Below are 11,568 nucleotides of genomic sequence, written 5' to 3'. Positions count from 1 at the left end.
TGAACCTTTAACCTATTAATCACCATGGAACATGCGGTCTCTCTCTCTCTCTCTCTCTCTCACACACACACACACACACACACACACACACACACACACACACACACACACACACAACTGGCAATACTTTCAATGGAGTGATATAGAAACACTGTGTTCCAATGGAAATTACAACATACTCTATGACACTGGGGTTTATGGCCCTGGACCTGATGCCCTCTCTGTGTGTCTTATCAGTGATCTCGATCAAGACAGCAAACGCTGTCCAACCCCCACACAGGCACCAACGCAACAGTCAACACACAAGAGAAGGAGTCAGAATGGATAGCAGAATGTTATTAGGTTGATTGCATTCAACTAACTCTCTTCTCTTTGACAGGGTTGCCAAAGTTCTACCAGATTTAAATAACTGGTACCTTAAAAAAAAATGAAGAAAGCGATACATGTACACTCTGACGTACTGTAGGTCTCCACAAATCAAACCATGGAGGCAACCAATAGTGATAATGCAGTATTTTAAACCTTTCAGTATTTAAAACTAGACAACTCTCACTTATCTCTTTAAAATCTTATTATATATTAGTATGTTTATTTTTGCTTTATTTCAGTGTTGAATCAGGGACAAATCTCATGTGTCCCTCATTTGGTAACCCTAACCCCTCCAATAATGTATAATCCATTCTCTTTTTAGTGAACAATGCAGTGAACAAATGAACAAGATAGCTTGAGGTCAATTAAGTTTAGTTAAAAAAAACAGCACACATAGAACTTGAAAAAGCCATACATGCACATGAATAAAATCATGGAGGACAACACACAATAAAGTCTGGGACTTATTTCCATTGTGCTCCTCTTGAGACATCCAGGGTGTATCACACCCGGCCGTGATTGGGAGTCCCACAGGGCGGCACACGGTTTGGCCGGGGTAGGCCGTTATTGCAAATAAGAATTTGTTCTTAACTGGCTTGCCTAGTTAAATAAAGGTGAAATAAAATACAAATGAAAGACAAGATGGCTAGACAAGTTCCAACGCGGTTGAACACGGTATGACACAAAGAAGAAGAACATATATCTCATCATTGCAGTTACATCGTAGGGTACAGATGATCCTCCTTGAATGGTGAATGTTCTTTGGTAGCATCAAGATGCTAACGCATCCTCAGGGTGCTCCTGTCACCTCTCTCTCCCATGCTGTCTGGCCCGTCTCCCTGGCTCCTGCTCAGTATGTCTGGCCCTTTCATGTCTCACAGTAATGCCACAGGAGATAGCAGCTCAGGTCGACCAGCAGGACCAGGCAAGAATGGCCATTGTCCTGGAGGCCAAATGTCCCAAGCAATCATGGAGCACATGGTGGTTGTTTTGTGTGTGAAAGTTTTACCATCGCACAAGGGGATTGAGTTGAATGTGGCATTGGGAGCACAGCCAGAGTGGAGATTGTAATTATTCACCTGAAAATTAAACCATATCCCAATTAGAATAGATAGCCATTTAGAAAGACACAAGAACATTGGATTATCCAAGATAATGCACACACAGACAAGTGTGTGTGCGTACGAGTGTGTGTGTGTGTGTGTGCGCTTACACTAGTGTGGGAGTGTTTGTCCACAGCATTTCACTTTGCTGACTCCCCTTGAATGCACACAGCAGGTGACCATTGTACCCGGCTCCTCCCTGTGAGACGGTGTGGGGGTGAGGTCCACCTCCACGGAGGCACACAACCTCTCACACCTCTCCCCCCTCCTGCTGCTCCATCCCTATAAAAAAACAGAGCTGGCTCTCCTGTTCCCCAGTCTCATAACGACCAATCACCCACCAGGTAAGAGAACAGACTGGGAGAGCTAAGGGCTGGGGCTAGAGGCCAAAGACTTGGTCTGCATACGCAGAGGACTGAGGAACTAGGAGAGGGAAATGCAGACTAGAATTTTTCAGGAAACTTTTTTTGTCTGTTATTTGGAATGCTTATTACCACTTTGATATGAACTGTTACAAATACATTAGGCAGCAGTTATCGCTTTAGCAATACTTCTTTCAGACAGTTTACTATAATTTACTAGAGAAATGGAAGGGAACAATGGAGAAATAATGTTATTAAATGTCCTAGAAAAAAAGATGTCGCTAATTCTCTTCCTATGCCAATAGCTTTCTGGAATTACTCTCAACAACTGTTTAAGTGTAACCTCTGTCCGGGCCACAGTGATCCAGTGATGTGTCTGTCTTAGTGCAGGGATTGGGGATTAGGTGGTATGAGTTGAGGGTTAATCTCTTTGTAGGAACAGTATAGCTCTATCCAGCTCTGTGTAATCTGACCAGATTAGAGGTCCTTTTAATAGGCTGACATATGGCATGGGGTGAACTGATTGAGGGCAGCCTGGAGTTACGTGTCTTTGTGGGTTTGCTCCTTGTGATTCTCCAAATAACTGGAGAATGACTTTGAATTATTGGCTTGTTTGGTTTTGGTGACATTTAAAGTTTAATTTAGAGTGTTTTGCAATTAGTCATTTGTTGCACTGTTCAAATATTGTTAGCTCTAAATGTATTTTTAACCATTCAATCTTGACTTCCCATGGTTCCCTGTTTCAATTGCGAATATTGGAATTCTTGTCGGGCTCATTGCTCACCATCCGTTCTCTTCTTCTTTTTCCTCTCAGACCTCCATCATGAAATTCCTGGCTCTCGCACTAACCATCCTGCTGGCCGCAGGTTAGTATCCCAGCCTTGTCATAGTGCCGCCGGATTGATCATGTAGTAATGACATTTTAATGCATCGTGTGTGTGTGTGTACCATGCTCTGGTATATTGAACAATTCAAAATGAAATCTTACTCAATACTTAAAGTGCTGGGCCATTCACCACTGTTTCCCAACCAATGCCTGACCCTCTCCCTCTCTCTCCTCTCCCAGGTACCCAGGCTTTTCCTATGCAGGCTGATGCTCCCTCTCAGCTGGAGCATGTGAAGGCAGCCTTGAGCATGTACATAGCTCAGGTGAAGTTGACCGCACAGAGGTCCATTGACCTTCTGGATGACACAGAGTACAAACAGTACAAGTAAGGACATGTTTAATTTAGTCTTCTCTATCTTCTCGTTCCCTCTTCACTCACTCACTCACTCACTCACTCACTCACTCACTCACTCACTCACTCACTCACCACTCACTCACTCACTCACTCACTCACTCCATTCAAATTTTAAAGGTTCAATTCAATAGTGCCCAACCTCCACAGATAACTAAACCAATATCTCTCTCCCACCCTCTCTCTCTCTCCCTCCCTCTCCCTCTCTCTCCCTCCCTCTCCATCTCTCTCTCTCTCTCTCTCTCTCTCTCTCTCTCTCTCTCTCTCTTCTTGGTGTTCCTCACAGGATGCAGCTGACCCAGAGCCTTGACAACCTCCAGCAGTATGCTGATGCCACCTCCCAGTCCCTGGCCCCCTACAGCGAAGCCTTCGGCACCCAGTTGACTGACGCCACCGCCGCCGTGCGCGCTGAGGTCATGAAGGACGTGGAGGAGCTGCGCTCCCAGCTGGAGCCCAAGCGCGCCGAACTCAAGGAAGTCCTGGACAAGCACATAGATGAGTACCGCAAGAAGCTGGAGCCCCTGATCAAGGAGCACATCGAACTGCGCCGCACCGAGATGGAGGCTTTCAAGGCCAAGATGGAGCCCGTTGTAGAGGAGTTGCGCGCCAAGGTGGCCATCAACGTGGAGGAGACCAAGACCAAGCTCATGCCCATTGTGGAGATTGTCCGTGCCAAGCTGACCGAACGTCTGGAGGAGCTGAGGACCCTGGCCGCCCCCTACGCTGAGGAGTACAAGGAGCAGATGATCAAGGCTGTTGGTGAGGTGCGTGAGAAGGTGTCTCCCCTGTCTGAGGACTTCAAGGGCCAGGTGGGCCCCGCAGCCGAACAGGCCAAGCAAAAGCTCCTGGCTTTCTACGAGACCATCAGCCAGGCCATGAAGGCATAAACACGCTCTCAGCCGGACCCTCCCTCCCTTCCCGTCTCACTCACACTGACTCACACACCATACATACCACGCCAATGCCAAACTGATGCACTTCCTCTGCAGCGGCATGGCAGGACTCTTGCGCACTCTAACGCACCACCATATGCGCTCAAGCACACGCAAGCGCAGACACTAACGCACTATTGCATACATTCAGTTTTGAGTTGTGTTCAAGGCCCGTGTGCACAATCCTGGGCCTGCATAATGTTGACTGTACTATGAACATCAAGTGTGAATATTCTAGTGTTGCTGCTTGTTCAAGATAGCTGTGTGCTTCAAAACAGCTCAATAAACATCACTGTTTCATACTATTTCATTCTCTGAGTTTGACTTCTTTGGATTGTATTGTTTAGAACAAGCTTTTACATGTGGCTCTCACAACTAACATGCGCTCTGTGACAAAATAGCCATGTTTGGTTTATGTATGAACGTCTCGTATCACACACTTCTGTGTTCTAAAACGATATGCGTTCTATGATTTTTCTATTTTCTATGATCGCAACATGATCAAAATGAAGTGATGCAACTATTGCATGTAATGAAATGAACGAACGTCTCTTACACGGATATCACGTCACTGTAACAGTATTGGTTCAAAAGAACGGTTCATCTGAAAGTTAGATTTTTTTAAACGAATGGACTTTTCTAATAATTTTCTCTGAAAACCAGCGACCATTCATGGAGATCATGGGAGTTCATGTGAGTCGTGGTGTTAATAGCCATAGAGGGTTGATGAATGGGTTAATAAGGAGGAGGTGTCAGTGTGTTGGCAGGCTGTGACCCGTAGAGTTTCATTAGAGACGGTGTTAGATGGATGGGGTGCTACTCAGCACCTCTCAGGCTGAGCCCCATCATCACCCTCCCATCACAGAGTACACACACACACACACACACACACACACACACTGGAGCATTGGGAGGGGGTATGACTGTGGAGAAAACATTTTTACTCCTTGAGTTAACACTTGACTTCTACGGTTGATTATCAGTCATGCCATCTAAACATAAGTTGGTTCTTTATAGAGTGGACTTCTTCCACCAATACCAACTTCTGTTCCCTCACAGGTAACAATCCTTGATAATAAGCAAGAGGGTAGGAATGGGCCTTCAACGGCTGAGTTGGTAGAGTATGGTGCTTCTAACATCAGGATTGTGGGTGCTGTTATCTGCACCGACAGTATTATCAAATAATATCTGCTGCTATCCACTGCTAAGTTGTAATAGTTTGATAATAAACCTACATGAATTCTACTATAAACTTTTATTTGCTGCTATCTACTGCTCAGTTGTAATAGTTGTGATAATAAACCTGTACTAACTGGACTATAAACTTGTATCCACTGCTATTTGGTTTTGGGTTTGTTTTTAATGTGTTTTGCAACGTGATTCTCTTACTGTTTTCGTGGTTTGTCTTAACTGTTCTTTTTGTTGTTGTTAATGACTGAGTTCGCTTCCCCAGGCCACCCATAGGACAAATATATACGCGCATGACTGTAGGTTGCTTTGGATAAAAGCATCTTTTAAATGGCAGATGTTGTTATTATATTATTCCTATGGATACGGCACGTATAAGAATTCCTCCCAGACGAGACACGGTGAAGCTCTTTTGGTGACCATCTCAAGGCAACTTTAGATTAGAGTTGAAGATAGCAATTAGCATGGTGTTGAAGAGATTTTGTTTTTTCATCAATAGCAGCAGCGGCTCTCTGTCGGATGTCTGTCCTCACTCAATAACGGAGGACAACTAGTGTAATTAATGGCCTACTTCTAAAAAGTGAAGTGCATCTCAACGAAAATAACACTTTGTGCATCCTATCATGGTATAAAACTGTAAAGAATTGTCTGAAAGCAGTAGTAAATGTTTTCATTCCTCCTCTGTCACATCTCATGTGCATGTATCTATGTATATGTGCAGAGTGTGTGTTTTTATCCCTCTCAGTGTGTGTGCGTGTGTGTGTCCTTGTGTGTGCGAGTATGTTAATATTGCATGTCAGTGGGCTTTATTACAGTGTAATGGATGAGGTGGGATCGAGGGTCCCTTGAGTGTCCCAGCCTGTATAAAGCCTGCTTGGTGTTCCAGTCCTCTGTGTCCCAGACCCAGTCAGTGGTACCCTCAACCACACAGACACTCTGCTTCTCCAAGGACAGCTAACGGTCTGAGACTAAAGCAGGGGATTTGATGTGGTCACAGTTCTACTCTAAACTGGACATCAGACTGGTCAGTGAACAGTGGAACAGAAGACCAATTGATGGAAATTGAAAGTGGAGAAATCTGAAGCGTTTCCCCACCACTGGAGATTCTGACTGTAACACAAACAGTATGGATGGTACTGGAGCTTCACTGCGTTAGTTTGAATTCATTGGTTCCTACCTGACTTTTCTTGGGAAATCCTGTTTTTCATGTGTTTTTTCCTCCTCTCCTCTCCAGTTCCCCAGCTGTCTCACAGGTGTGCCCTCACGCTGCCCTGCTGTGCAGAAGCTGGTGGGGCCACCTGTGCCAAAGCCCCCCAGGTCACGGGGGTCACAGTTCAGCTGGAGATGCACACGCTGTGGCAACAGTTTGACCAGCTGGGCACAGAGATGATCGTCACCAAGGCTGGGAGGTAGGAACATGCTAACACAAATGGACACACACACACACACACACACACACACACACACGTAAACACACACACATAAACACACACACTCACTGTGGTTGAACTAATCACATATCACTGTGTTGCTGCTGAGTCATGCATGGTCCTTGTAGGAGGATGTTCCCTACCTTCCAGGTGAGTATCTCAGGGATGGACCCTGCAGCGGAGTATGTGCTGCTCATGGACTTCATCCCTGTGGATGACAAGAGATACAGGTGAGTTTTCTCCATAGACTTACATAGAATGTGATTTATAGGCTCTGTGGTTTTACCCACACTCTGCCAGCATAAGAGACATACACTAGATCTACACATAATAGTGTTTGTGTGGAATCATCATATGGTATATTGTGGTTATGGTGTACAGTACATACCCTGGCAGCCTCTTCTTGATTGTACCACATAATATGTACCAGATAATGCACAAAATCTTAATCAGCGCCAATGGAGAATGTATTGAGTAGAACTTTCAGCCTGATGTAACAGAACTTTCAATAGTGGAGTGACACAACTTGCAACCAATGAATATAGTATCTTTGCTCTCCTGTATGTAGATATGCGTTCCACAGCTCCTCGTGGCTGGTGGCAGGCCGGGCCGACGTGGCGGCCCCGGGGAGGATGCACTTCCACCCTGACTCCCCCGCCAGAGGCTCCCAGTGGATGAAACAGATGGTCTCCTTCGACGCACTCAAACTGACCAACAACCTGCTGGATGACAATGGGCATGTAAGACAAGCACACACACATACACACACACACACCGACCAGTCCAGACGCAGACACACACACACCGACCAGTCCAGACACAGACACACATGCACGCACACACACATCTTTACAATCAGTACTTGCTCGTGTTCTTTATACATTCTTTGTATTTCTGAGTCTTTGTGCCTGTGTGTGGATGTAATGTGCATTGTGATTGTTTGTCAAACACCCAGATGATCTTGAACTCCATGCATCGTTACCAGCCTCGATTCCATGTGGTGTATGTGGACCCACGGCGGGATAGCCAGCTTCATGCCCACCGCAACTTCTGCACCTTCTCCTTCCCGGAAACACGCTTCATAGCCGTCACTGCCTACCAGAACCACAGGGTAATGTAATGACTATGTTATAACTGTCACTACATATGATGTTGCAGAGACAAAATAGTCCAGTCTGGTATGAATTATGTCTATTGGAGATTCACCCTACATGCTGCCTTGAAATTGATGACAGATGATGTTCTCTCTCTCTTTCTCTCTCTCTCTCTCTCTCTCTTTACCTAGGAAAGGGCAAAAATACCCCATATTAATATATGTAGCCTTAGAAATAAAGTTAAAATGTGACATGCTTGATAGAGTATGTGATGTAAACAGAGAGGTCTACTTTCATGGGGACCTAAATATTGACAGATTTTCATCAAGGGGAAGATTCTCACTGTAACCAGTAACTGTAATCTGGTTCAGGTTATTAATCAATTTACCAGGTTGTTTACAAACACAACAGGAACTATATCATCCACATTTTTACTAACACTGTAGAACTTTGTTCTAAAGCTGTATCCGTACCCATTGGATGCAATGATCACAGTATAGTGGCTATATCCAGGAAAGCCAAAGTTCCAAAAGCTGGGCCTAAAGTAGTGTATGAGATCATACAAAAGATTTAGCTGACTCTTATGTGGATGATGTTAAAAATATGTGTTGTTCTGATGTGATAAATAAGAAGCATCCAGACGCTGCACTTGATGAATTTATGAAATTGCTCCTTACAATTATTGATAAACGTCCACTTGTTAAGAAGCTGTTAGAGCTGTTAAGGCTTCATGGATTGACGAGGAATTTAAAAACTGTATGGTTGAAATAGATGGGGCAAAAGGAGTGGCTATTAAGTCTGGCTGACTTACTGCAAATTTAGAAATTATATGACTAAAGTTAACAAAAAGAAGAAGAAACTGTATTATGAAGCCAAGATCAATGATATAAAGATGATCACATTACTTTAAATGAAATTATGGGCAGAAAGACAAATTCAACTCCATCTTTCATCTAATCAGATGCCTTATTCATCACAAAACCATTTGATGTTGCCAATTACTTTACTGATTACTTAATTGGTGAAGTGGGCAACCTTAGGCAGGAAATGCCAACAACAAACAGTGAGACATCGTATTCATGCATAAAAAAATGAATAATGAAAGAAAAGCATAAAACGTTTGTATTTGGTAAAGTTTGTGTGGGAGAGGTGGGAAAATGATTGTTATCGATCAATAATGTCAAACCTCCTATCTGTCATATATTTAATCTGAGCCTAGCGGAAAGTGTTTGTCCTCAGGCCTGGAGGGATGCCAAAGTCATTCCGCTACCAAAGAATGGACCTTTACTGTTTCTAACAGCCAACCTATCAGCTTGCTGCCAGCTCTTAGCAAACTGTAGGAAAAAACTGTGTTTGACCAAATACAATGCTTTTCTCTGTAAACAAATTAACAACAGACTTTCAGCATATCGTGGATTCAGAGCTATCTAACCAGAACACAGTGGGTTTTCTTTAATGGAAGCGTCTCTAATGTTAAACAGTGTTGTAAAATGTAAAATGACCTTAAACAAAGCCTGTATGATGATTCCTCCTGTACGTGTCAGCAACCCCAGCTAGAGAAATCACTGCAACCCTAAACAAAGAGTTTACAGTCAGTTTTAGAATGGGTGGCCAGCAATAATCTGGTCCTGAACATCTCTAAAACTAAGAGCATTCTATTTGGTACATGTATATCATTCCCTGTTCTAAACCTCAGCTGAATCTGAATGGCATGGCTGTTTAGCCAGTTGAAGTAGGCTAAATTACTCAGTGTTTGTTACCTTAGATTGATTCAATGGTTGTAAAGATGGGGAGTGTCTGTCCGTGATAAAGAGATGCTCAGCTTTTTGGAGACCACACTCCTGCAGACTCTAGTTTAATCTTATCTTGATTATTGTCCAGTCATATGGTCAAGTGTCGCAAAGAAGGACCTTGTTAAGCTGCAGCTGGCCTTGAACAGAGCGGCAAGTTTTGCTCTTCATTGTAATCAGAGGGCTAATATCAATACTATGCATGATTGTCTCTTTTGGCTAAGAGTTGAGGAAAGACTGACTGCATCACTTCTAGTTTTTATAAGAAATAATGTATTGGAAATTCCAAACTGTTTTCATAGTCAACTTATATACAGCACCGACACACAAAATTACACCACCAGACATGCCACCACGGGTCTTTTCACTGTCCCCCAGGTCCAGAACAAATTCAAGGAAACGTACAGAATTATAAAGAGCCATGATTGCATGGAACTCCCTCCCATCTCATGTAGCGCAAGTGAACAGCAAACCTGGTTTCAAAACGCGAATAAAGCAACACCTCGCAGCAAAACGACTGCCTCCCATGTGACCTACTTTTTGTGTGTATGTGCTGAAATGTATGTGTAGCTGATAGATAAACACACACACACACACACACACTACATGTTAATGTTTTTAAATGTATGTACATTTGAAAGTCTTTTGTCTATAATGTATGTACATTTGAAAGTCTTTTGTCTATAATGTCTTTTTCATTATGTGTCAGACCCCAATGAGACTAGCTGTCGCCATTGACGAGGGATCCTGTTCAAATCAAAAATCTCTCTCTCTCTCTCTCTCAGATCACCCAGTTGAAGATAGCCAGTAACCCGTTTGCCAAGGGCTTCCGAACTACTGATCCTGACGCCTGGTAAAATAAATAAACACGTTCTTTGTTCGTGATTTTGGTGATACGTTGAACACAAAAGTCAAAGGACAACAACCATATTCAGACATTGAGGACTGATTGTTGGATTCAGGGGGTTTCCCTCCTACAGTTAACATCAAATCTAGATTGTTCCACGAAAACGCTCAACTAAATAATAACTGCACCATTGTACATCCTTATCGCTCTCTCCCTTATCACCTGATATTCAGGTTAAGGATCAATCGCAATATGATACCTGAACTTTGACTCTGGCCTCTACATATGACAACACAGCAGACACTCAATTAGGCTTGATAAAGCAAGCCATCGGTTATTAAAGCCAAGCATATCGGATCGGATAAAAGGTGACTAATGGTGGTAACCTGTTTTGAACCTGTTTCAATTCTGCCTAACACTCCTTTGATTGTAATGTGACTGTGTGTTGTTGTGTGTTCAGGGTGGGCAGTGCCAGGCCCCTGCGTCACTCTCTGCCCACCTGGCAGCCACAGGAGGGCAGCCACGAGCCTGACAGTATGTCAGGAGAGCAGCGAGCACAGAACCTAAAGAGTCTATCAAGTGAGCGACTGAGACCCAGGAATGAAATACAATATACAGTCCTTAATACGTCACTGTCACTCCACAATGTGAACTAATCTTGGTCAGAGAAATGATATTTTACATAGGTGCTCTTGGTTTCCTCCTCTGTAGGATTAGAGGATTAAAACATTGCCTCTCTATCAACAGCGCATCGTGAACTAGGCCACCACAGCAGGGAAGACATCAACTGTACCAGTGAGAGAAAGGATGTGGAGAATAATATTTTTCCACCTTTGACTTTCATCCCCCTTCCCACTCTCTGGGAATGTCCAGGCATTTCAGAGAGACTGAACCTGGGATGAGAGGAGGGAATGTCTTACATAGTCCCATTGCTAAAGATCTTCCTACAGTAGCCCACATTCTCCTTCAATATGTGAATATCTCTCTTCATTATTTCTCAAAGGAACCAAGTGAAAATGTTCTATTATGAGCTCAATCATTTAGCCTATTTTCTTTGATTGTTTCATCTTGGGCTGGTGATTTTAGATATGACTTTTTACACAAAGCACACGAGGCAATATAGGGGGATTAATTGTTTAAAGTGGAAAATATTGTTATTCAAATGATGTCAATAAAGACCAATTTAAAATAATTTGCTCTTTTGCTTTATGATTT

At 43.4% G+C, this 11,568-nt stretch overlaps 2 protein-coding genes across 2 annotated transcripts; both read left to right on the top strand.

Annotated features, from left to right (window-relative positions):
* Positions 1-1,765: 1,765 nt before the first annotated feature.
* LOC115136968 (apolipoprotein A-I-1) lies at positions 1,766-4,309 on the top strand. Its single transcript, XM_029672910.2, has 4 exons — positions 1,766-1,816; positions 2,649-2,700; positions 2,901-3,045; positions 3,359-4,309. The coding sequence occupies exons 2-4, from the start codon at positions 2,658-2,660 to the stop codon at positions 3,957-3,959; spliced, it is 789 nt and encodes a 262-aa protein (XP_029528770.1). The 5' UTR covers positions 1,766-1,816; positions 2,649-2,657; the 3' UTR covers positions 3,960-4,309.
* Positions 4,310-6,318: 2,009 nt separating this feature from the next.
* Positions 6,319-11,481, top strand: LOC115137810 (T-box transcription factor TBX1-B). The gene is given in 8 exon segments (XM_029674121.2): positions 6,319-6,325; positions 6,427-6,601; positions 6,751-6,852; positions 7,191-7,362; positions 7,578-7,733; positions 10,292-10,359; positions 10,814-10,932; positions 11,065-11,481. Coding segments are annotated over 8 exon segments (990 nt in total). The 3' UTR covers positions 11,256-11,481.
* The last annotated feature ends 87 nt before the right edge of the window (positions 11,482-11,568 follow it).

This window comes from Oncorhynchus nerka, linkage group LG11, assembly GCF_034236695.1.
Source record: "Oncorhynchus nerka isolate Pitt River linkage group LG11, Oner_Uvic_2.0, whole genome shotgun sequence".
Taxonomy (NCBI): Eukaryota; Metazoa; Chordata; class Actinopteri; order Salmoniformes; family Salmonidae; genus Oncorhynchus; species Oncorhynchus nerka.
The sequence above is the reverse complement of the archived record's forward strand: the minus strand, read 5'-3'. Positions and strand labels throughout refer to the sequence as shown.

Excerpts from the sequence above, each read along its gene's own strand:
- LOC115136968 (XM_029672910.2), top strand. The coding sequence starts at position 2,658 with ATGAAATTCCTGGCTCTCGCACTAACCATCCTGCTGGCCGCAG. Across the intron at positions 2,701-2,900 it reads AACCATCCTGCTGGCCGCAG|GTACCCAGGCTTTTCCTATG; the intron begins GTTAGTATCCCA and ends CTCCTCTCCCAG. Across the intron at positions 3,046-3,358 it reads ACAGAGTACAAACAGTACAA|GATGCAGCTGACCCAGAGCC; the intron begins GTAAGGACATGT and ends TGTTCCTCACAG.